We start from the raw sequence: 27,867 nt of genomic DNA, 5'->3' as shown, positions 1-27,867 counted from the left end.
AAGGTTATTTTGGTAGGTTGTGGAGTCACTTTTAAGAGATGTATCTATGTTTGCGATAAACATGTTACTGTGAACGACAGTACAGTCATGATAAAAATTATGGAAATGTCATCCCTATCTCACAAATAACGTCATGATAGACGTCATAACTTGAGATAGGGATTTAAAACGTTTCTGGCGAAATTATTTTCGAAGTAAAGTATCCATTCAATTCTTACTCATTCTTATTAACGTCAATATAATATTTTGTCCATTAAAAACATATTTTTACTGCTAAAATTGAAAAATTTTGAATTACCAATAGCAGAAGTGATAAATAAAAAAACTGTGGAGGACTTATCTACGTCAATAGCGATTTGTAATCATGATGTTGAACACATTAAGAATGATAAAAATAGTATATATAAAGTAGCTATTAAAAATATTTTACGAAATTACAATTTCACGTCTTCTTGTAATGAACATTAAGAGCAATTTATTATGAAAACCTTACATTTTAACATTTTCATGAAATTGAGGTAATCGGCAAAAGTATTAATGAATGACATTTCAATGTAAAGGAAAGACCACTCAAGAAATTATCAAAACTGTCAAAAATTTAGTATATTAGTTACTCTTTATATATTTCATTTTAATTATGTTATTTTACATCATACTATATTTTACGTTAATTCATTATTTTCAAAGCAAACGACACTATTTCTTTTGCTAGTATTACTATATATACGGTCCTCGACTCTTGCGCCATCTGTTAGTTCTTAAATGAAACAGCATGTGAGGGTCAAACGTTTTCTTAATTATCATTATACATAAAGAATTTGGTGACTTGATTACTCATACTTATATAAAGGTTAGTATGGAGGCACCTTTATAAGGAATAAGGTGTCAAGCAAGGAACTCATGGGTACGTAGCTGAATTCGCAATGCTTCCAACCCGTAGCACGAGATACCTTACTGAGAGCATGTAGGTACACAGTTAGGTTATTATTGCCCCTGGCAGGTAGTACATGACATCTTGGGTAGATTTTCTGCCTTATAATTGCATAATAAAGAATTTAACTCTCTTTGAACACTACTAGGCGTGATAGTTCCTCTATGTCTTGGAATAGCTTCAGTTCGTATTGCCCTGAAAATCCGTCGATCCACCGATTTCCTATCTAGAGGATTTACCCCAGTTCGCAATACCCCAGGGCCGGTTCCTTACCCGAGTGATCCAAGAAAGTGAGCAATGGGGAGGGAAAGCTACAAGACTGCACTAGCCTCGTCGCCGTCTCACCTATTGCTACGTTTCTTCGAAACCAAGAATGAATTAAGAACAATACAAGTTCTTAGAGAATAGATATATACACAAATTTATTGAACATGAAATATGTACACGATGCTTTAAAGAGCCACGCTCATATGTAAAGGGTCGGGCCCGCTGCGTAAGGCAGAAGCAGAGTGATCGGTCCGTGTCTCTACTGCGACTTTTACACCTAAATCTGCGGCGGCGGGCGGCTAGACTTAGGCGGCTTGGCCACTGGTAAAATTATAGTTCCGCTTATTGTTACTATATTATAGACGGCGCTAATTTGCATTCATAGGTGCGAGAATTCAAATAATTAATGGCTTTGGTTTGATGATATATTTAAGTATTAAATTAATTAAAACATACTTGGAACCACACTAGCACAACTATTTCATCAAAACTATGCATACATGGGACCACCTGTTCTATATCTTACACCGTGGTAAGGACTAAAGAGCAGTGTTGGGTTAGGTAGATTCAATATCGAAACTTTTTCACGAAAACCAAGGAGTACTAGAGAGAAAAAGACTCAAACTCAAATGACTGTGGCGCTCAATAGTGCCAATGTTTTTCAGAACGATATCGCCAGTCACGCTCGATAGAAGAGACATTCTCTGACGTATTTTAGAGCCTCTAATGGCTACTATCGGAAACAAAGTACAGATACACTAAACATCTACTGTTGGTAACTCGTAAGGTAGACACTGTGTTACTCGTGCGATTGTATTTTTGTGTGTAGAGGTAATTTGCGACTTCGCGTATACTACTAGTCGCTTCTGTTGCGAACCTAAGTAAAGTAATCTTCGCTGTTTTTCTATGAAAAAAATGCCAGAGCAGGCTTGTCAGAGCAAGTCGTCTCAGTAGCTCATTCTATCAGTCGCTCATTTTATTACTCGTGTGTGTTGCTTATAGTATTAACAGTTGATATCTGCAGAATTATTCGTAGAGAAAAGGGTGTTTATTGTTCACTTGAGTAGGATGTCGTGTTTCGTGTTAGGCTGCAGCACCAATCGAAAAAACAATAAACAAACTCCTGGGGCCGCACTATGCTTATTTAGAGCAACCAACGTACATAATAGTTTTTTTTCTTTAATATTCCTGTGCTATAACTATTTTCTTACACAAATAGGATGAGAGTCTTAGTAATGGTTCCGAGAGATTTAACTAAGAGAATCGTTAAATAAACATACCTTGATTTGGGAATTAAATTTTTTTAAACCAAGGACAATTCACGTAATTTTGTACATCACATACCAGACAGATCTGTGCATCTAATACCAAAAGAGAAGCCATCATTAGTAAAAAATGTAGTGCCATCTGTGTTCCCTCGATTAGATGACAACGCCAGCTCAACAAACAATATTGCTAAGTTAACAATACGTGTATCATGCTATTATGTGATTTTCGGTGGTAATGTTTATGTTTGATACTAGTATGAATTTCTTGCCGTATCCAATTATTTATTTAAACGGTTGTATATAAAATTAGGATCTATCTTGAGTACAAATGATTTGTATAGTTTCACGTAAATTCAATTTGCAAATAATTTTTAAACAGTACTTTTGTTCAAAAAGGTGTTGCGTTAAAAACACGAAATTTATTAGGAAAATAATACAAAAAATTATACCATGGATAAACACTTTAGGATCCCCCCATTAACCTGTCATTTTTTAAAGTTAATAATTATTTTGTAAAAAAAAGTTTGTAACAATTTCTGCTACGTATAGCATCGTAGAAATTTTTTTACCGACTTTACAAGTGCCTTATAATTAGACAATTGTCTACTGACGCATTTCTGATCAAACAAGAACTCAAATTAAAATTTTTAAAAACAAAAGAAAGTTATCCAAAAGGAAAGAATTATCATGGCTTGATGGTAAAAACAAAATTAATAACTATTTTGTAACCAATAATTTGTTTAACCTACTATCTTCTGTTGCAACGTGCATTTGAAAAAAGTTGAATCACACGCAAGTTACTCGTACCTGCACAATGATGATTCATGTACATACACGCTGGCCTATGCCGGCCGAAAATGAAAAACAAACAAAATATTTCTCGATGCATAAAAATGAAATAACTGTAGATGAAAAAGTTTAATTGGAAATAATTGAACTGATTTGTAAAATTAAATGCGAATATAACTTTAAATTAAGATTAAACGACATAATGCTAAATATTAGAATAACTTCGAGTTAATACATATAAATAAGCGAAAATAATAGTAAATGCTAGAATTGTTACGTACAGTTAAAAACAACTCGTACACACTACACTGTTAGTAAGCAACAACATTACATACTAACTACTGTAAACTTAGTGAAGCAACCTTGTTAAGTTTCGAAGAATTATCCGATTTTTATGATTCATGTTCGCAGGCTCATGATTTAGCGATTAACCCTTTTGTATCACATCAACAACTTTATAAATATACTGCCATCGTCTAGTTTGTAATTTTGTTAAATTCTATCACTTTTTCATATTTAAAAGAAAACGAAGGGAGAACGAACGCTTCCCTGTGTAGGACTCGCAGTAATCTTATAACTGCTTATTCTTGCTACGGTGTTATTCGCAATAATGACTGGATACCCACTAAAGTGGCAAGACCTACCTCCTGGGACACCCGGCTCGGAATCCGCTTTTGCATTAATACTTTAAGCCAGAGCCACGGAGTGTTGACCATTGACGTGGCCTTCCATCGGAGTGTTGTAACCGTCGTGATGTTGCCTTCTCTTTATTCCGTTTGGTCGCCTGCTGTTTTGCGGAAACTTCGATTTTTGTTGCTTAACCTTGCTGATGGCTCGAGTAAGTCAGCGTTGCTTGGGTCTGCAATGTTTATTGAGCTTCCATTATCTAATACTCTATCTGCGTCTAGTAGGCACCTTACTTTTGGTCTCTTCTAGTGTCTTTCTAAATACTAGGCAGCTGCTACTACCTGGTCCGTGTTTGGCACCTTCTGTTCTGCAAGCGAAACATCGGGTCTTCTCCTTACATTTTTCCTTACGGTGATTGCAGCTGCCACATCAAAAGCATAGTTTTGACCGGTCCTCTTTGTTGCAGTTCTGGGCTATGTGTCCATACATACCCCAGATATTGGTAGCATCTAAGGACTTCAACCCGTCTTCTTACTTGGCAGCTTGTGAATCCTACTAGCAGCCTCTTCATTTTTTCTATATATCTGGCATTAGTCTCTCCAGTATTCACTAAAGCTACCTTCTGCCCTCTTTTATTTGCTGCTAGTAGCGTCACTGTTCTTATCTATGGTGAGCAACCGGGGTTACACTCAATGTATGTTTGACGTCAGCCTTCTCAGTAATCGGGTCCAGATCCCGGATTTCCAGCGTTACTGTTTTCTCCTCTAATTTTACGGATCCTAGCCCTTTAACGGTCTTAGTTTTACTGTTAATCAGGGCCTCTCTGCCCTTAAGCTTTTAGCTTTGAAAAGTAGGTCTCCCTTTTTAGTCGTAGTGACTCCTTTGGCTGTGATCTCGTCCTCTTCCGGCTTAAAATCAGTCCTCATCTTCTTTAGGACCTCGGCAAAGCTCTGCCCTTCTGCGACCTTAACGAGAATTTTTTCTTCTTTTTTTTATGGCATTACCACGTTGGCCACTGTCACTACCATTAATTCTTATCTGGGGAATAAGCTCTTGATTTTCCTGGGTCCTTTTTCTTTTTTAGAAAGGAGGGTTAGGTATCTCCTTCAAAACTTCTGGGCTCCAGTTCCGCTTGCCTGTCAGCACGCTTTTTACGATTCTAAATTAAATAGAGCGTGTAATTCTCTCCCTTTTTTCTTATCTGTACGTCTTTCGCATTAGATTATCATTAGCTTGTTTTAGGTTTTCCATCTTCTTCCTAGTCCTTTCACGGCTATCCTTAAACTTAAGCACAAGGTTCAACGCTACTTTCATACCTTCTTTCATCGGCATTGCTATTTTTGTGTACGTTGATGTTGCTGCTTCCACCATATCTTTGATTATTTCCTCGAGTTCTGTGAAAATGGTGTCCTTTATCTGCTCCATCGTGAGTTCTGATCTAAAGTTCCTGGTATATTTCAGATTCATCTCGGTGTTATTGCTAAAAAAGCTGGCAGCTCTGGTGTCACTTGCTCTGCTTTCAGCGCTTAGCAGCCTGTCTCGTCTATGGCTGGGCAGGAATATAAAGCCTTTCTGTGAATGTTTTTAATCAGAGATTGTCTCCTCGCTTTTTTCGGTCAACTGGATATCGAGTCTGCCTCTGCTATCACTCGGTATTTCACGAGCACGGTTCATACTTTAATTCGGATATCTCTCGCACTGATTTCGCCGTGTTCATGAATTTTGGTTCTAAGTAAAAGCAAGTGTTTAAGGTTTATCAAATTTTGAATTCCATTTTCCTCTTTTTCTTTCTGGTACGGGCATAAACTCCAACGCGCATACCATTACTTGCAACAGTATTGGTACCCCAGGACCCACAAAAATTAAATAATCTATTGAATTGTGCGTAAGAACTAGAACAAATACCATTACTTGTGGCGGTATTGGTAGATTCTAGATGGGTTGCGAATGAAAATACAATCGGCCCCTTTTACATAACGGCTAGAAACGATACCTTTACTCGTGATGGTACTGGTAGTTTTTAGATCGTGAACGGGACACCATTGAGTAGGCTACTTCGGGTAATATCGACAAACCTTAGGCGTCCTGCGAGTGAGTGCATTGGGATACTGCACAGCAGTCGCTTCGAGTCGTGTTAAAACAGTCGTAGTCCCTTTGCAAATGCCGTATCGTTTGATTGAACTATTCTTGAGCCCCGCGTTCTACCTACACGCCCAGCGTGAGTCCCGAGTCATTAAGCGAAAGCTTAGACTTGAACACATCGTCGCACCTACATAATCCACTTTTCGGTGTTGGCCTACTTTTTTGAAAAGAAAAAACAGGTACCACTATATCAATGTGATAAATTAGATATAGACCATCTGAATTAAGTCCAATAGTAAGTAATATGTAGTAGCTTAAGCTATTTAATGCAGAGATCCAAATATAAGGTATAACTGAAGATATAACACAATCTTTACGTAAGGAAAAAGCCAGAGGCACAAAAAAACTCACTTTTACTATGTACAAAGATTATAAAGGATCGCCTGCATTGCTACATACATGCATATGCACATATGATATATTTACATATCCACATATTTATTTATAGACGCATCTGGAGGAAAAATTTTGATAATTAATTATTAATCAATTGTTAGCAGAAAACTACTAGCGATAAAAATCTAAAAATAAAAAGAGCACATAAGTTATATGTGGGAATAAAAAAATTAATTTATAAGTATCAAAAAGGTGTCCCTTGACACTTAACATAAGACAAAACTTTACTTATTTAAGGATGGTCAAGAGGTATACAAAAATGCAGAGAACGTACTCAAAATTTATACCCTTATAGTTAAGCTCACTAAGAACGTTCCTGAATTTTCTCAATATTTTATATGGTTTATTTTTGTATTAAAAAATACTGCAAGTTCGGATCCGGGGGGAGGTAAGTTGACCCATGCTTCAATGGTAAACACGTATACTGTTTTCGCAAAAACAGTCCTTGCAGGTTGAAAAATGCAAAGATTAGTTCAAAAAAATTATACTGATAAAGTCTAATAATAAGGGATTAATTTGTCATCTTAAAACACACATGTTATGGCCTATTGTATAAAGAGTTTCAATAAAGAAGCTCATACTCTTTGAGTCTGCGAGAGCATTGTAAACTCTACGCAAAAACGCTGGCAACATATGATTATATATATGTATACACTTTACAGTACATGCGCTGGATGAATGTCATCTAACCTTGCCTGCTACGTGCGACAGTGTGACTTCTGCAAAGTAAACAAAGCCTCCTCTGACAGCAAGAAAGCTCCCTTCTAACGTTTATTATTCAAAAATTGTATATAAAGTTTGATATTTTGTTTGTTTATCCTTTGCAAAATGATATGCGTATGAAAAAAAATAAGACAACTCGCATGACAGGTATTATAACTCAGGGTTGCAACTTTGAAGTGAAAAAATTGAGTAATGAGCGCTGTTGCCACGTTTCCATGCTCCAATTCTACTAGTATAATAGCTTTGTATGCATGTTACATCAAAATTATTTATAAAAAATTATAGTTTACCAATCGTCTGACAGTTTCTATTTAAAGATTCATATTATGAAAGTTGAAATAGTAAAGTAAGTGCCCCCATAACTGAACAGTGCCTACAACTGAACACTCATGAAATATTAGCCAGTTACACTTCAAATAATAATTGATCACTCAACTTGTAATAATGTGGTTCCGTTTAAGCCGTTTGCTAAGAAAGATTCATAAGTACTTAAGGCTGTTATGAATTTGTATTATACCTTTATCCAAAAGAAAGAGTACTAACTATAGCCTAGTATGTTATATAAGTATTGAAGAAAAGTAATGTTTAAATATTATTAACTTTTTCATCAATATTGTTAGTGTTTATTTACAGAGGCACAGTTGATAGAAAGTGTTCCCATAAATAAATGGCTGCATTTAGTTATAAGGCCATTGTGTTTAGTCTTAAACTACAGCACACTTCTAACCTATAACTCCTAGTCTTTGAGAAGGTTATTTTTCACAAATGTTAAGTTGGCTTTGTTATTTGTTTTCCTGCAACATTTGATGCACATTATAACTAACTATAGTATACTTATATTATAAATATAATATCATAACTAATAAGGATTATTTAGTTGTTTTCCTTACACAAATTAAATCCTCATTCACGTAAAAAAGCTTGTTCAATTTGAGATACATCAAAATTTAAATGCAGGGCCTCAATTCTTATACGTTCATGTATTAGTTTAAGGGAAGGAGTATGGGTAATCCTTTATGTATCTTTCAGCTACCAAGCTAGTCAATGATTCAAGTAACGATCACTTCATTATATCCTACATCATCATAGAATCTTAAAAAAACGCATAAAACATAATAATTTTTTTATTTATTAAACTTCAAAGTTCTTAAATTGCTTGAGTGTTCGGTTATAGGAGCACTTATCTTAACAAACTGAATTTTAAATAGCCATGCTCCAAGATTCCAAGTTTTTTCACTTAAATTTCCTAAACTGAATTTTGGTTTACAAATAATAATTTATAGATGATTATTTCACAACACGTATATGACAAAGGATTAGGTAAGAGACAGAAAAGTTCTTTAAAGTAGAAAAATAAATTGTATAATACAAGTACGATTTTAAGTTTATGATTTTTTATTATTTTTATAATCTAACTAGCAGCCCCCCGTCTCGGCTTCGCCTGAGACTTACTAAATAAAACACCGTAGTGTGTTGACATGTAATGTGAAACATTTTCAGTTAGAAATTTTGCACATATTCCTGACACATCTCAAAACAAAAATCTTATTAAAAACATATTTTTTCGAAATCCATATAGTTTATTTGGTCAAAGAATAAGGTGTGAGAATTCAAAAAAATAATTATGCTGAAAGATACCGTGCGTTCTTTATGCCATAAAATAATCGGTGGCCATAAAAAGCCGTTGATTTACAGTTTCTCCCGTGTAATTCACGAAAACGGTTTTTTTTTAAAGCTGTTAAGATTTTAAAGCCCCAAAAAATATATATTAAAAAAAAATTTTTTTTCTCATATCTAACAACTTTATTACCAGAGCAACAGAGTTCTGGACCTTAAACCCTACATTTTTATTGCCACAAAAACACAAATACATTTTCTACTCATTAAAAAATCTGAAGTAGGATCTTTAAAGATTTCAGAGATTGCTGTGAGAGTACAATGAAAAGCTGATCTCTCACGTAATGGACTCTTTAGTTGTCGATTTTGACGCTGCTGTTTCAATCTCGATAAATTTTCTGCGTCAGTTTCTTGACGCCTAAGCAAAATTGTATTCATTAGAAACATTTGAAGTTTTTCTTCCAATTCACCCTCTTGCGACTTTTGGCATGCTTAAAATTTGTGTGACCCCTAAAGTGTGTTTTCTGTCAACTTTGTAAGGTTCTAATTCATTTGTTGGCAAGGTAGTTTGACGTCCGATTGCCCTAAAAAAAACGGTGAGTTTTTTAAGTAAACTCTTTCTTGACTTTAGTTAACAGCAATTGTGACTGCCTGGATTCCTCAGGATGATCTTCTCTGGCCTGCTGTTGAAGCCCCAGACTGATCAAGAGAAAAGTTACAAAGTCCGAAGCTTTGGGGCTAGTTGTAGTGCTCTTTCCCAACGTTTCCCGGTATAACGTCGAAGACGTTGGTGTCTAAAGCACCTTTTTTATTTGCAGATTCAGTTGTTTTGGTGATCTTAGATGAGGAGATTGGTTAGTGATACTTGTCCAGTGGAGGCTGTCCCGTTGGCTCAAGTTTTTTTTCCTTTATAGCTGTTATAGGTTTGCCCAGCGCAGACATTGGAGTGGATCAGTGATTCCTGGTTGAATGCTTAGAGTTAAGAGGGTAGTATAGGGTCGTCGGTCACCTGGTTTTCCAGCCTTGCGAAGAACAACTCCGCAGGTGACGTCTGCTAGTGAATGGCTGACTTGGTTTAATAGTGCCCGTCTTTAGTTAATATAGTCTTTTAGTCAACGAATCGCTTTCGGAAATGGTAATAAAAATGTATTTGTTGGCAAGGTAGTTAACACTTAAATGGATCCTAAAAAAAACCGATGAAATTGATGGTTAAGTAGGGAACGTAAATACTTATAATGGCGCTAAAAAGCGCCAGTGGTGAAACTTCCAGGCTATTCTTAATCCTGATAATAAAGAGCTGGCTACGGTTGCTTGATTCTTACCCTGGGAGTCTTGATGTACGGAGACTGAGATGGAGGAAGGTACGCTGTTGACCAAAGAATATCTCGTCTCGGATCGTTCCCTGGCCCCGGATCACCAACCGCTCATCGTTAGAAGGGAACATGTGGGTAAGCGCATTGGGGATGCGACGACTAAGAAGGTAGCCGTTGTGGCTGCCCATGCCCCTCATGGGCTCAGAGCTGTTTTCCCTTGCTTTCATTTGTAGCCACAAATTCTCTAACCGCACCAGGTGGGATGGTGGGACTCCCTCACAACTCTGATGAGTTGAACCAGATTGTGCTCTGGCTAGATATGTCTCCTGGTATTGTGGCAGAGATGGCATCGGTTGAAATTAATTTTTTTTTTTTCGATCGCACTCATCGAGTTTCAGGGTAAATGAACACCTAGGTCCCTTCCCCCTTAGAGAAGAGTGTCGTCCGTAACCGGAATACCCAGCTGCAAGACTATCATCAGCATTCTCTATGCAGCTTGTTGAGTTGCCGAAACTTGACTACAACACTGTGGTGATGCTCCAGCCTATTATAACCACACTTATTCAATTATGTTGCAGGTAGCTTCGATTTTATGTCGACGCCACCTAGCGGATTTTACTGAACTAAAGAGAAAAGCTGGAATATTTTTGCAAAACTTTGAGCTTATTTATTGCTATTGTTATTAAATTTTTTAAGATAAAAACTATGCTAAAACCATCTAGGAAATATTATGAATCAGTGTGCAAAATTTCAACAAAATCGGTTCAGTAGTTTTCGCGGTTAGCGATTACAACGGTTTTAGTGCTTTTTATTTATATATTAGTAAGATAATGAGTTCAAGGAGTTCTGTCTCTTCGTGGTTATGATATAGCTCTATTAGATAGCTTGTTCACATTCGCTATTGAACTAAGGTGATACATCCAATGAAGCTGAAACTAGCAGACAAATTCCAACAGTGATACCGTCAAATAACAAATTCTACTTGGGGTACCCTTAAAACTATACCAGATACCTTTCTAATTTAGTTAAATAAAAGGGGATATCTATTTTAGTTTTAACGGTACTGATGGTAGAATTTGTCATTTCACAGTATCGCTGCTATGATTTGTCTGCTAGTTTCAACTTCATTTACATCCACGGTTCCTATTATTTAATAGTAATGTCAAGTTTTTATTCAAGTATGTATTTTTATAATGTTATTTAAATAAAATTCTTTATTGATTGCTTGATCTGTTGGTGCATATTGGTTGTGCACAACACCTTCCCAATCCAAAAAAAACATTCAACATTGACTTAAGATTGCTTGGACTATCAACATAATAACGGCCTTTTTTGAAACGATTAAACCACTCTTTTGTTCATGTTTTGCTCATACACTCTCTCAAAAGCCTTCTGCATTATCTGAACAGTTTCAAAACTCGTTTTTCCGAGCTATAAGCAAAATTTAATGCAAATTCGTTCATCTTACTTTTCAGTCATTTTTTACCATCACGACATCCGCCAAACTCAAAAATAACATTGTAAACAAAGATATACTGCGTATTAACTATGTATCTGAAAGGCATGAGCAAGTGACCACTGAGTTCGTAAGGCTTTACTGTTAACATTTATGCACCACAGAGGTCGCTTGAACACTACAGCGTGGAGTTCTAGAGGTAGGTCCTATACTTTCCGGACAGACCTCGTATACATATAGTAAATTATGAACTTTCAATTATTACATAATCATATCAACAAACGAAAAAATTTTAATACACTAAGAGCTTTATACTTATTTGTAAATTAAAGTATTTTTTGCGTTATTAAAATACTATTACCTTTATAGATGTTTATATCTAAGTAATCATAACGATTGTTTGTAACATTGATTCTAATTTACATAACACGTAGTTGAAACTATACAAATAGAAAATTATGACTAAGTATAAATTCCATCTATTTGCCTCCTGGGTAGTGTGAAATGATAGAAAAAAATTTTCTTACTTCAAAATACATTGAAAAAAACCTTAAATAACAAATAAAAATGTTTTATGCATAATGTTGTATTATAAATATTATGTACAAAAATTAATAGTTAACCTTCAGAGCACCTTCAGTGGCACCGCTAACACTACCCTCGGATAAATTGATGAAATTGCAAACTGAAATAACTGATTATCCAAGAAAAAAGCTACCCGTTTCTGGTTTGCTAATTCCTTTTCTATTAGATCCCTTCAAAATATCCAAACAGAGCACTGTTAACGTTGTAAGAATCATTATTTATACTGATTACGTAGGTGGAGGTATACGTGTAGGTGGGTGATCTGTGAGAGGACTACAAAAATCGTGCAGAGTCTTTTAGGGGTCGTAAGAGAACAATTAAAATTGTTCTTGGGGACGGTAGGGGTCTCTGCGAGATTTCACTAAAAATCAAAATAAATAAAAATAACAGAGAAACTAAGCAAATTTTACCTTATTCTGTAGAAGTCTGTGGAGGGTAGGTGAAAAATGACCCACACAAACAACTATATAGTACAGGTGAATGTATGTGTGTTTATATACTCGCATATACTTGTAGGACTCCGGTCCCATGTGCAGTTCGCACGCTAACCCACACAACTATTAGTTATTCCGTGCTTTTTCAGACGAAACTAATGAAAAATTCTACAGCGGTCGGAGGGGGTATCTGGAGTGGCCATTGGGGGTTTATATGGTATGTTTTACACAAACAACTGTATGAAACATGAACGTATATGTTCTGTAACTTGAATAATGACACATGGATACAGTAGTTTTGTTTGTTAGAGTAGTTTTTTGATGTAGTGGAACCAATCAGAACAAACTGATGCCCTTGTGCTACTGTCCCTCGACCCACTGCACTACTAAAACTTAGGCTGCCTTGTCACTCTGTAAATGTGTATAATTCTATGCTTTCTCTAGAAGTATATGCTTAAAGTGTAAAGCTCCACAATAGACGTTATAGAAGATGTACTTCTCAGTCATCAATGTATTCTGCACGGCAATCTTAGTGTATAGCAGAAGATAGTTAAGATAAGGTTAAAGGAACTTCTATTAATGCAATCCTCAATCCACAGCTTTTTTATGCAGACTTGTGATCGTGGCCTTACGTAGGTCAGATGCGGAACGTACCAACATAGTAAAGGTTGACAGTGGCGCCGCTAGACCATGCCCCAACCTATAGATAACTTAATTGCTGGTAGTGTTTGCAGAATACACCAAAACAACGTGTAAGAAATACAGATGGGCCGAATGCTATACACAGTTCGGCTGAATGATAATCATGTAGTACTGTCTCTGCTGGCCAACAAAGGAATTCGTGTCGAAAAGGTAGTATATAAATGTTAAAAAGTTCATACATAAATGTAGACAATCTCTCTCTCTCACTATATATATATATATATATATATATATATATATATATACTAGTGAGGCTTTGCTCCTCTGCGCGCTCCGCGCGCCAACCCCCTACTGTTCTAACTGAAAAGAAAAGTCTTTAAACTTCTTCTGTTAGTGGGGAGAGGTTGGTGCCCAATTTCGTGAGGAAGAAAAGTTTTTGATCTACATCGTTAAGCATTACTTATATATTAATCAGAAAATTTCCACTCTACCCAGAAGGTACTATTGTGGTACGTTGAGAGTTTTTTTTAGAACTCTCCGTTATGTTTAGAGAAAAAAGGTATACATTATTTTTTTATTGACTACATTATGAACAACGAAAAGTTTCAATTACTTTAATCACATATGAATTATTCAAATTTTATATAACATGTACTCCATATTATTTTTGTTACTATTATGCATTCGACATTTTATCAATTGAAATAAGTGGTTAGAAAAGATTTTTCATTTTTAGATTCAATGACAAATATGGAAATAATTTCTTTACAATAATCCACACTGTAAATTAGAAAAATTGTTTGTACTTTGTAGTATTGAAATTTAATTTAAAATCAAACTAAATATTAAAAAAAAATTCTGAATAAACAATTTAAAAGTTAGCGAAAAAGGGGACGGAAATTGTTTATTCAGAACTTTTTCTTATTTTCTGTATAGTGATGAAGATTTTCACATAAGAGCTCGTTCTTTAGTAATCAATAATGTTGTAAATAAATGGCAAAATTATTATGAATTAACAGTAGGAAACGATTATTATCAAAATGCAGAAAGTAGTGATAAATATATTAACATAATGTCAAAAAATGTGACTTATGGTACAAGTTATAAAATTAAAAGCTTCTCAGACTTATTTAATGTTCACGTTACAGTTAATTTCTCGAACAACAATATTTAAACAAATGGAAATTCAAATAGTAATTTTAAACTAAAAATTAATCTTAAAGGAAAAATATAATGAAAAATATTACAATTGGTCAATTAAACATTGTATCTCCAGAAGATCATAAAAGATTTTTTTTTTAAACTTGTATTAAATAAAGTAACTGGTTCGACATCGTTCGAAGACATTAGAACATATAAATAAATTACTTATGAAACTTTTAAAGATGCTGAAATTGCAATGGGTTTAATAGACAGTGATGAAAAAATCGATGATATTTTTAAAGAAGCAATTGCTGTTATGTTTCCATATCAATTAGGACAATTTTTTTAGTGGTTTTTAATTTCAGAAAACGTTCAAAGTGATTAAATATGGGATAAATACAAAGAATTTTATACGAAGGGTTTGCCTAATGATAAAGATTACTTAGCTCTTTTACATATTAACCAAAGTTTAGAATCAGAAGATAAATCATGTGGATGCTTTAATTTGCCTATTATTTGCAAACAAAAAAATTATATTTTCTTTATAGATGGTCCTGGAAGGTCAGAAAAAACTTGTTTATATAAAACGTTAATTTATTATTTTATTTTTAAAAGTAAAAAAATCACATCAATGTCATGAACTGGCATAGCATCAATTTTGCTTTCAAAGGGGGATGATTTGGATGACCAGTCATAGAACTTTTAGACTTCCTTTAGATCTTAATAATATAAAGAGTGCATTTTCAGAATTCGAGTACGATGAAAAAAAATTAGGAGAAGTTGGTTTAATTATTTGAGGTGGGGCTTAAATGATTCCAACAAAAGCATTGGACATTGTTAACAGAACGTTAAGAGATTTATGTAATACTGAAAAATATTTTGGACATAAGTTAATTATTTTAGAAGTTGATTTTTTTCAGATTCTTTTAGTGATAAAAAACTGTAATAGAAAAATTATACTCGTACAAACTATTAAATCTTCATTTTTATGGAACTCATTCCAAATTATAAAATTTAGAAATCAATATTCGTTCTAACGATAAAGAGTTTTTAAAATTATTATTAAAAATTGGGGAAGGGGAAATTAAAACTTGTAACATTCCTTAAAATTGCATCTCGAATGATGTATGTTCTCAAATATTTTCTAATTTCTACAATTGTTCGATAAGTAGTATAATACTTACATCGCATTACAAGAACACCTCTTTTTTGAATAATAAAATTCTTAAAAAATTAACTGGCGAAATTAAAATGTACTACATTATAGATAACACAACTGATAAAGAAGTTGATAAATCGGACGATAATATTTATTTAAATTTTCCGGTGGAAATGTTGAACAATATTCGTGAAGAATTACCATCTCATGAACTTAATCTAAAAATTGGTGCAATAGTAATGTTACTGAGAAATTTAAGTATATCAGATAGACTTTGTAATGGAACGTGCTTACGAATCACAAAATTATTTTAGTATAATATAGAAGGAGAAATAATAACCAGAGAAAAAATTAAAAATAGAGTCTTTATTCCAAGAATAACTTTAGACACTGAAAACTCCTCAACATTACTTTTTATTTTGTATCGTAAACAATTTCCAACCGTTGTGGCATTTGCTATTATAATAAACAAATCCCTCGGTCAAAGTTTCGATAATGTAGGTTTGTATTTAAAAACACCGTTATCTTTTCATGGTCAATTATATGTGGTTTTATTAAGATGCAAAAATAAAAATAATTTATTTATTTATGTAGAAAGGCAAAAAAATACGGAAATAGAAATAGAAAATATTGTTTGGAAAGAGATTTTTACATAGTTTACTGACTTTACTTCATTATTTTTATAGATAAATCGGCAATATTTATGGTAATAAGTTAAACGTCACTTATAGATATGTCATCATTTAAGAAGTATACATTACATAATGTAAGAAAAATGGTGTGGGGGGCCTGTAGGGGGGCTGTGGGGGGTCCAAGGAAAAAGTTAGAAATTGTCAAATTAGCGATGAAAACGGTCGAATTTCAGCTTATTTGTGGGAGGGCTATGAGGGGTCTGTGGAGGATCTGTGGGGGGCTGTAGGGGGAGATGTGGAATGCCCCACACAAAGAACTATATAATATAGGGAGCTTACGAATATATTAAGCAAAGTCACTAAAACCGTTGTAATCGCTAATCGCGAAAACTATTAAACCGATTTTGCTGAAATTTTTGATACCGATTCTTGACACTTTCTAGATGGTTTTAGTATGATTTTTATCGTGAAAAAGTTAATAACAATGGCAATGAATGAGCTTAAAGTTTTTTAATTACGCTAGCTTTTTACGTTAGTTTAGAAGGATCCTTTAGGTGGTGTTGACACAAAATCGAAGCTATCTGCAAAAGAATCAAATAAGTGTGGTTATAATACGCCGCAGCGTCCATCTGACTTTAGCAGTTACCTTCGAGCAGTATATCGAACTGCATCGAAAATGGGGGAGTAAGTTGTGTTGCTGGGTATCCCGGTTACCGACGACGCTCTCCTCCTATGGGCAAGTAACTTAGGTCTACATTTGTGCTTGAACCTCCAGGTTTGACGAGTGCCACCATTAACACAATAATTTAATGGATAACGTCTCCAGCGTAATACCAGGAGATGTGTTGAACTAGAGCACCTCCTGCTCCAACATTTCAGAATTGTGCGGATGTCCCACCATCCAGCCTGGTGCTGCCATATAATTTTTCACTTTAAAAGCTAGGGAAGACAGCCCTAAGGAATACGGGCAGTCACAATGGCCTCCTTTTTAGTGGTCGTCCCAATGGCATACCCGCAGAAAAGGTATTTTCTAGGCCCACTTTCCCGACTAACCATGAGCAGTTTGGTATCCGGGGAACGACCCGAAGATAAGATATTCTTTAGTCAGTAGTTTATTTCCCTCTATCATGGTCTCCGTACACAGAGACTTCGAGGGTAAGAGTCAAGCTGCCCGCAGCCAGCTCTACACAATTAAGAATAATAATGAATAGCTGAAAGTTTCACCACTGGCCCTTTTTAGGGCCATTATAAGTATTTAAGTTCCCTACTTGACCATCGATCTCATCGGTTCTTTTAAGGGCCACGTAAGTTTAAACTACCTTGCCAACAAATACATTTTTACTACTATTCCTAAAAACGATTCGTCGACTTGAAGAATATGTCAACTAATAACGGCCACTATTAAACCAATTCAGTCATTCACTGGCAGTTGTCACGAATGTAGTTGTTTGTCGCAAGCCTGGGAACCCAGTGACCGACGACCCTATATTACCCTCTCGACTATAAATAAGCATTCAACCAGGAATCACCCATTATCTTCAAGATATGTGCTAGGCGAACCTAGAAGCTATGAAGGAAATTAAACTTGAGCCAACGGGACAGTCTTCAACAGGCAAGCATCACGAACCAATCTCCCCACCTTAGATTATCAAAACGTTTGAGTCTGAAAAAAAAGAAGGTGCTTTAGACAATAACGTCTTCGACGTTATACCGGGAGACGTTGGTAAAGATCTCTACAACTAGCTCCCAAGCTTCGGACTTTGTAATTTTTCTCCCGATCAGTCTGGGCCTTAAACAGCAGGCCACAGAAGATCACCCTGAGGTATACAGGCAGTCACGTTTGCTGTAAATTTTAGTCAAGAAACAGTGTACTTGAGAAGCTCACTGGTCCTTTTTAGGGCAATCGGACGTCGAATTACTTTGCCAACAAATAAATTAGAACTTAACACAGTTGACAAAAAACAGCTTTTAGGGCTGTCTTCTAGATTTTTAAATAGGTAGAATGTGTATTTGTATTTTTGTGGCGATAAAAAATGTAAAGATGAAGCTCCAGGACGGCCCTATAGGGCCAACGATTATTTCATGGCATAAGAAACGCATGGTACTTTTTAGCATGATTATATTTATTCTACTATTTGTCCAATTAAACTGTATGGATTCCAAATATGTTTTTAATAAGAAGATTTTCGTTGTGAGAAGTGTCAAGAAAAGATGTAAAATTTCTAACTGAAAATGTTTTACATAACATGTCAACACGCTGCGGTGTTCCATTTAGTAAGTCTCGGGCGAAGCTGAGACGGGGGGCTGCTAGTATATTTATAATTTGAGTTTTAGTTATAAAAATAAAGTAGGTAGTAAATATTTTCATAAGTATTCAGTCCATCTATTTACCTCCTGGGGATGGTGGGTCGGCATACAATTATCAAATTTATACATATGTACGTATATGTATACATATTGTTTTATTTTAAAATTTATTATATTATTAAATTAAGATAATCGTTTGAATAAGATTTAAGGTTCATGATGGTTAGTAGGGTTTCAGTTATATTTCACGAAAGTGGTGTCGTGAAATGTGAGGGATAGTGGAAGAGAGGTATGAGGTAAAGAAAAGTTCTGTGAGGGGTAGTGAGGTAAATAGAGGGCTCACTGCCCTTACTGTAGGGCTGTAGGGAGTAGTGGGATCGGTGTGAGATTCAAACAAAAACTAAGTTAAGCCAAAATAACGGTGAAACGACGGAATTTTACCTTATTTTGTGGCAAGGCTGTAGGGGGTCAACGGAGGTCTGTGGGAGTCTGTGGGGGTTTGTGTGGAATGCTCTACACAAACAACCATTTGGTATAGGTAAGAGAGAGAGGGAGAGAGGGTGTGTATTAGCTTCAAGGTGAATCAGTTTATAATGTGCTGACATATAATTGTACGTTGTTTGTATGTATGTATGTATGTATATATGTATGTATGTATAAAGGAATACGTCAATAGTGCGTTAATTTTAAACTTCTAATAATGTATACCACTTTAAAAATTATATTTAACAAACTGTTTCATTAGATTTAAAATTTATTGTAAAATGTTCGAAAAAGTTAATTGCGACATTTTAAAACTTGTAAGTTACACTGAAACTTGTATTTGGTGTTTCTTTTATTGTTGATGTGAGCTTGCATCATCGCTGATCCAAAATCTTGATTGCACCTGGTAGAAAAACGCGATTTGTGCTGTTGTATTGTTATTTCCTAATAATACATGATATCATAACATGAACTATTATCGTGCAATTCTATTGTTTTCCTGTCAACCTAGTTTTGCAAGAATATTATTCAACCAGAGGCCTTTCTTTCTTGCTCTGACGCTATAAAAACTCATTATCAAAAGAAAAAATTGTTTTTTTTATGAATGTTACTTGTTCTCGAAAGTCTTGGTCATCTCTTGACTCTCGCGTCCCACGAGCACATTATACACGTACGGCATAATAATTTGGCTGAGGCAACTCGGGTGTATTCCAAATACATTAATAGTCTAGGATTATGCTAAGGAGTGAGACACAGCAATGGATACCCACCAAAAGTGGTTCCGATGATAGCAGAGACAGCAGAAATCACATTGTCTTTTTTCCGGCCACGAACTCATTCGTGTAGTTTAAACGACCACTGAGAAATACTGCACGAAGTAATAAAGAACTACGAAGCAGCAGTAATAACTATCAGTGATAGATGTAAGTAAGTTATTAGTAACATAAGTAATACTAAACCTTGTTAGAGTGATCCTAATAAATTGTGTTTAAAAAAAAAAATTGTATTAAACTGTTTTAATAAAAAAATATAGTAACTACGAACGATACTAAAAGAAAATAGTGAGGACTTTGAACAAGTCTAGTCATAACAGCAGTCTACGTTCAGAAAATGGGTACGATCTAACGTGTAATAAATAACTATAATGTATACAATGAAAGGCAGAAAAATCAAGTAAAGTACAAAAACATGTTAAAATGGTGTGCTAGTAGCGATCTGGGTATAATTTGACGAATTGGCTTGAAAAGATTTTAATTAAAAAAATTAAAAATTTCGTATATTTAACCTAGCAATTTTTACTAACTACAACATAATTTTAAATCCAAAATTTTTTCCCACTATTTGATTATGCAAGTTTGTTCTTTTTTTAATATATGAAAAATTATAAACAAGAAAAATTTAAATAACAGTTTTTAAGCCATACATGATTATTAATACAAAAAATGCATCTTACCTTCTAGTATATACAGAAAACAATTTTATTTAGTCTTAGAGTTTTTCTTGACTATTCATAAATCTTATAGACGAAGGATTAAACTAGATTTAAAAAAAATCTTCATACTTCAAGAAAAAGAGAAAGACAATTTTTATCAGTACGTCATAAATAAGGATATTGGCAAGGAACCCAGGACGAGAATGTGTACACGGAGGGAAAAATCATGGAGCAAACGCATAGTGGCGATGGAAGTGCCCCCCCTTTTTTGAACCTATGTGATTGGCTCATGACGTGTGTGCCTTTAACGCATGTAAGCTATAGCCCACAAGCATAAGCCCTAACCACGAAGCAAATGCATGAAGGCACTGGCTTTTTTTCCATCGTGCCCATGCGTTTTCTAATACCGTCCTATAGCAGTCCTATAGCAGTCAGTATAGGTACGTTTACACTTCTTGTCTGCTATTCACTATATAGCTGACTATAGGACGGTATCCCCTCTCTCCCGAAAACGCATTTAAGCACGATGGAAAAAAGCCAGTGCCTTTATGCGTTTGCTCCGTGCTTAGCACTTATGCTTGTGGGCTATAGCTTATATGCGTTGAAAGCACACACGTCATGAGCCAATCACATAGGTTCAAAAAGGGGGGCACTTCCATCGCTGCTATGCGTTTGCTCCATGATTTTTTCCTCCGTGTATAGGCTCTGCGGGAGCCAAAAACCCAAAGCCAAAAAAAACACGCACACATGTATACATAGATCATTTTACACAAACCAGCATATTTGAAGGGTTAAAATAGGCAAATTGAAATGGATTTTTAATTGTTCAAATATTTTAGTTGTACTGTCCGTGACTAAAACAGATTAAAATGTTCTGGGCCGTGCTTGTTATGCCCGAAAAAATTTTTTATCACGGCTTTCTTATTTTATTTAAAAAAATGAATGTTACTAGCTCTTTTAAAATTTTATTATGATTGATATACGAGCCGTTTTTATGAACATTTGATTTTATTCTCTTATTTATATTATGTACTTATTATTATTATTTGTAAGAATCACCATGCAAGTCCATTAGACAATATCAAACGAAGATACAGTGCGTTTTGAGATAGTACCAGTGGCTCTTAGCAGAAAAAGGAGCGTAATGAGCTGTTATAAGTTTGTTTCAAAATCAATATTGTGACGTAACAAATATAAATTAATATATAAAAGGAATAAAACTGCCATCTTTTAACATACTGCCTTCCACGTCCATAATTGAATACATCGTAGAGATATTCTTTAGCGTTACAGGCTTTTGAGGAACATAGTATTATGGGCTCTTATATGCGTCATGATATTGAGATTGTAATGCGACAAATAAAAATTATATTTGCCTTTGCATTTCTATTATGAATAAAACAGCTATATTTTAACCAAGCATCTTCTGAGTCGATAATCTAACACCTCGCTAAAATACCTAACATTCTATAACGTTACCGTCTCTTGGTTTTTATTTTGGGAAGATCAAGTTTACAAAGTCACGAGCCTGTGGCACTGACTAATCGTGATGGAAAAATCGGAGAAAATTCCTACAATATCCTAAACTTTCATAAAATAAAAAATATCCAAATTTGAATACTATATATATATACATATATATATATATGTATTACATTTTTTATTTTTTTTATATTTCATGTCAATAGTCTCCTTCAACAATAATTACAAAATTTATAAAGATATATATGTATACAGGAGACCACCAGGACTCTCATGAGTACAATTCCATGTGATTTACTGAGTGAATATGAAAATAAGTTTTTTAAATTTTATTTCATTAACAAAATTTTAAAAATAGATAATTAAATCAAACTGAAATTATAGCAATAACAAATTACCAAAAAATAAAAAAATAAAAAAATAAAAATAAACGAAAAATAGTTATTCTACAGCTGTGCAGGATGAAGAAAACTTTTTTCAGTATTGATGTTTGTTTATTCATTAACTGTTGTACATATAGTATGAACAACCAGAACTTAAAATTTTTTATTTGAAACTGAGAAAGTTGAAGTTTTGCCAGCTTTTTTTACAATTTACTTTAGTGAGTGATCGTTTGATAACTTCTTTAATGATCCTCCGTGCTAGCTTTAAACTTTTAATCTTTTAACTGACTTCTCACTTTATTTTGGATGCAGAAGCATGAGAACGAGCGTTTATTTCAACATAGCAAACATCATACATTTAAAAAAATAAATTTGTTAGTCGATAAGAGAGGTGACTCCAGTATGTTTCTGACAGAACTGACATCATATGCGTGGTATTGAAAGAGTCAAGTTTATTTGAATGTAGCGCCGAATCGTTATGTTTAATTTATTGATATTTGACCCATCGTCAAAATTGACTTACAATTTATATTTCTGTACGAATCCTATACTTGTAAGTCACAACTTAAATTGCCAAGTATCTTTGGATCCAGACAAATCCAAATTGTACCCGTTTTTTCCCAGGAATCTTATGTATCATTTAGTTTTTGTTTGCATTCAAAAAGAACTCCCCACAATATTATGCAGACGAAATATAAACGATAAAAATGTTCGTATTCAGAATAAAAATATATTTTTTTAATGAAAAAATTAATTTTTTGAGGACTCACAAAAGCATTAAAAAAAAGAAAAACTGCAAGCTCAGACTAACAAGACTTGATTTTTTCATGTTGAAACAATATCTCTGTTGATTTTCAAGGAAATAAATGAATAGAAATAAGTTATTAAGGTCTAAAAATCGTAAAGAACGTGATTTTTCAAAAAATTGTCATATTCCAACGTCTATAACTCAGCTAACTGTTTTTTTCGCTTTAACAGGTATAAAATTTGTTTATCTCAAGAAGATAAAAATGATACTTTTCATGCAAATTTTAAAAATTTTGAGAGAACAAAGTTATTAGCTTTCAAAGAGAGGCCAAAATAAAAAAAAAAACATACCTCACTGTTTGGGGTCGCATTAGAAGCCCTTTCCGAAAAAAGCTTGCTTTAAAGCTTTAATATAAACGAAGGAGTTGTAGCTTCTAAGCTTATTTTTTGGCAGCATTTTTTAAATATCAATAAAAAAAAACAAGCAAAAAGGACCATTTAAAGATTCATTTGAAGGGTGTTTGGAGGGCTAAAAATTGGTTGATATTATTTGATACTATTAACATACTATAATTTTAGCCAAATCTGTGAACCTACAGCGCGGTGTAAACTTTTTTGTAAAGATGTTGAAATCGACCATATAAATATATATATGTATGTATATATAAATATATGCTGAATATTGAAATAATTAAAAGCTATTATATGAATACTGTATGTGTACGAATAAACTTCTTATTAACTTCTCTACGCTAACATTGGCTACAACTTCTTTTCTTTTGCTCCCTCTGCTCTAAGCTTGTCAAGTCTCTAGCCTCATATATTTATTAAAGAATTTATCAACAATATATGCAATTTATTTTATTTATTATTGTTTGATTTCAGACGAATGTCTTAGTTTACGGCAATAAGAAGAAAATTTTTAAATATCGTGTTTTGCAAGAAATAAAATATCTACAAAAATGCACCAATCTTTTGATACCAAGGGCTCCTTTTGCGAAATTGGTTAAAGAAATCATGCTTGATCTGTTTCCGAGATCTTGTTATCAGCGGTTCGTATAATTTTTTTAAAATTTATGGAAATTTATTTATTTTTTGTAAGATTTGCAAAGTGTAACTATCTCAAGTTTTTTGTAGAAGTATCTTTGTTTGTTTGGTGATTATCACAAATCACACCCTTGACTGTACATGGCGTAAAAGGTTTGTAAAAAAAAATCTATTAAATTAAGTAAAAATAAACATTTTACTTGAGACTTATTCGTTATTACTATTTTCGAAAAAAATTTGAGTACAGTAGTACAATTAGAAAGAGCGAGTCAGTCTATTCAAAAGAGTGAAGCTAATATGGATAAATAATAATAATAATAATAATAATAATAATAATAGTAATAATAATAATAATAATAGTAATAATAATGGTAATAATAATAATTATAATAATCATCTCTAATCCTGTCAGACTAATCAGTGCCCTCAATTTATTTTGTAAAAATCGTAATTTTTTTTTAATATAATCAAGAAAATCCCCAAACTTAAGTAAATAACAAATATTTTCAGTCTATTAGCTAAACTCTGAGATTGGCCATTGATAGTAAAAAACTTGGCCAGGTGCTACAGTTAAATTTTCTCACAACCAGAAGAAGAAAAAGCTTTTCATTTATTCGTCATGTCTTTTTGAACGTAATCTAGTTGTATAAAGTATTATTGTTTAATAAAAACGTATCTGCACTCGTTACTAAAAATGGAGTGATACTGTAGAGTAAACAAGCGAATAAAGCAACAAATAATATTATTGGTCGTAAATTTCTTGCTGCCTAATTTAATGTGTTTTGCTGACACTTTATTTTTCTGAAGTTATGTTTGAAAAGTTAATAGAATACGCACGATTATCAACTTTTTCATCTACTTCTTTATTAGTATCAGAAAATTAGTCAATATTTTTCCATTTCTATTTGTAAACACCAAGTTCATACGAACAATCTTCAAAATTTACTAATAAGAATGATGATCCATCGAAATATGATTAACTTAATTTTTTTTACTTCATTTGATAGTATAAAAAAAGGTAAATTGTTGTTCGTTATGGTTTGCTCGATTGGATTCATCAGTTAAGCGTACATATTGCAGCAGTAATTATATAATAAACATCGTAATTTGAATGGTTGTTTTTAAATATTCAGATTTTATTTCGTTTTATATACTCTCTACTGTACTATTATAGACTTATAATTGAGGAGACAACGTAGCACAAATTTTACTTTTGTCGAAATTTCCTATTGTATAATATTAGTGACATGTAATAATTAATCTTAACTTTTATTTCCTCCATTGGTTATCATTTCAAAAATGAAGTTTCTTATAATCCTAGAATAAAGTAGAATAAATTATGATGAGTTGACACTTTACTTATTATTAAACATTATTCTTTTATGATTTTTTTTTATTATAAAATTATAGGTATAGTAAAAAAATAGGTGTTTTAGGAAATATAACCCTTCTGCTGTAATTTAATTTTCTACTCAAAAAAAAATTTGCTGTGAAAAACAAATAAAGTATGGAATAAAATAGCTAAAAATCTATAGATTTATGTATTGTGAATATTTTTTTTAGTTTGCTTCTTTCGATTATCAGCGAGTATGAAAATGTGTATCACCCAGCAGCCGCAGCGGCTCGCCCGCTTCGTGAGCGTAGCAAGGCGTGAGACCACGTGCCACAGTTTTTATTTATCTACTGTTTCTACACCTTTGGCTCTCCCACTCTAAAAATTTAAAGAGTTTATGAGTTGCACTTTTGATTAATTTATATAAAAAAAAAAACAAAAAAAATACATACTTTAAAAAAAATTGACCTGAACTTAAAACTTGTTTTTATCGTTAAAAAAAAAAAACAACAAAAAAACAGATGTCATCATCAAAAAAAAGCAGATCAAAACCTATCGATTTATGTCTACTTTTTTTATCTAGCTATTTTCCATCGCTTGTAAGCTAATTGAATGGAGCCCGTTCTACTAAAAAAATGTGCTGCTAGCGCCGGGTAGCTGGTTCCGCGTGTACGTACTCATATGCGGATAGTTGTGAGATGCCTCAACATTATTGATTTAAACACCAACCTACAGCAATACAGAATAATTTAAGGAATTGTATTGAAATACGTACATGTATTTTTCATAAACCTTATTTACCTTTTTTAATTCGAATAGATTATTCGGGTTTTCTTTAGAATGCATAGATATAGTTTGCAAGCATTTTACATATGTTGCTGTGATATATTCTTCGTGGTTTGGTAAAGAAAAATATTGTTGTCGGAAGCCGTACTTCAAAATAATATCCATATCCTTTCATAAGTTCTCCTCTAAATCCAGGATTGATCTCTTGGTTAGTATCCGAAGATGTGGGTATAAAAAATATTTTGACAATAGACAAGGACAAGTATCGGCAACATCCTCAATAGTTGGAGCCGGTGAAATTTATTTCAATTTTTTTTTTTTTTGTTTTTTGTTTTTTGTTTAAAGGAGCGAGAAGGGAAAAATCTTTATAGACACCCCGGCTATTCCGGTGGTAGTGACAAATTCACCCGGTGTGCTAACTGACTAAAAACTGACCTCTTCGCATGGGACAGGTACGTTAGGACCACTAACCTAGAAGATAAAAGGGGCATGAGAGAAGAGAGAAAGGAAAATAAGGAAGAATTTTAAAGGTTAGCTCACTCTTAAAGGGATAATAGGAGGGGCACTTACGCATCTGGGCAAAGCTTGAATCTTGGCTTGCGCCGGAATAGAGTTGGAGAAGATTAAATTTGGTGATATTGTATGTGTGTGTCGATATGTGAGTACACTGTATATTGTGTATTTGGAAGCGCACTAACGATTAGTGTAAGTGTTGTATAGCGTTAAGGCCGTAAAGGATACGTTGGACAGATGGGTGCTCCTGAAGGGAGCGTACGATTTGAAGTCGCAGTTATTTGGCGAGATTATGCAGATGGATCCGAATCTCCATGAGAGACTCTGAAAGTTATTAGGCAGGGGTCAGAGAGGGAGTCCCCTACTTTAACGTGGATGAATTTGTTCAAGAGGTAAGATTTGACGGTGCCGATAAGGTAGTGCACAAAACCTCACTATATATGCTTGTACAGGAGGCTCTCGTGCCAAACTCTGTCGAAGGCCTACTCTACATCTAGAAAAGCTGTCGTGGTTAAGTTTTTGTGGATGAGGCTATTGGAGAGGTCTTTTGTGACTCTCAGAAGCTGGTGTACAGCCGAATGTCTGGCTCTAAAACCGTACTGCACGTCTAGCAGGATGTCTTTTTTCATGGCGTGCTTGTTTAGATGGGTAAGAATGACGCTTCCAGTGATTTTACTGGGTGATAAGAGTAAACTAATGGGTCTGTGGCTCGAGGGGTTGCTGAGGGGTTTTCCTGGGACGCAGATGACCGTAGCCTCCTTCCACGCACTTGAGAAATAACGAAGGGGCATCACAGCGTTGGTAATGTTGCAGATCGCCGTGATGAATTTTTGAGGGAGGATTTTCAGGACGTTGTTAGAAATACCGTCTCTGCCTGTGGCTTTCCTAGTTTTTTGGGAGTACAGTGTTTGAAATCCTGGTTTTCAAGGACCTGTTGCTGCACCGTGTGGTTCATTTTCACGTGTTCCTGCGCTAGTTCTTCAGCGCTTAGGTTGGAGGAGCATTGATTTTGCAGCAAATCTGCAGAGATTTTCGTTTTGTCCGAGTCTAACGAGTAGAGTTTGTTCCCTTGTTGAGGGAGGGGGAGGAAAGGCCGTTTGTTGCGAAGTTTTTTAACGACCTTTCAAGCATTTCTTGGGTGGAACTCTGCCTTGGCTATCGATTTGTTGAATTCCTTATTACAGAGTTCGTAGATTTGGGATTAGACTTCTCTCGAGGGAGTTAAAGGCT

General features: G+C 34.2%; 1 protein-coding gene across 2 annotated transcripts in view; it reads left to right on the top strand.

Annotated features, from left to right (window-relative positions):
- The window catches only part of LOC149374096 (putative histone H3.3-like type 3), a 166,572-nt gene that overhangs the window by 15,071 nt on the left and 123,634 nt on the right, over positions 1-27,867 (top strand). Inside the window, exons 3-4 of one of the 2 annotated variants that reach the window (XM_089594388.1) lie at positions 23,844-24,010; positions 24,096-24,158. In XM_089594388.1, the coding sequence (XP_089450514.1) occupies positions 23,844-24,010; positions 24,096-24,158 (230 nt within the window). The remainder of the gene's footprint in view (positions 1-23,843; positions 24,011-24,095; positions 24,159-27,867) is intronic. The other variant, XM_089594389.1, reaches the window with a different exon arrangement.

Source organism: Copidosoma floridanum, unplaced genomic scaffold (assembly GCF_036245765.1).
Source record: "Copidosoma floridanum isolate Cflo_tuat_1 unplaced genomic scaffold, Cflo_Japanese_pri ptg000021l, whole genome shotgun sequence".
NCBI lineage: Eukaryota > Metazoa > Arthropoda > Insecta > Hymenoptera > Encyrtidae > Copidosoma > Copidosoma floridanum.
This window is presented reverse-complemented; position numbering and strand designations above follow the sequence as displayed.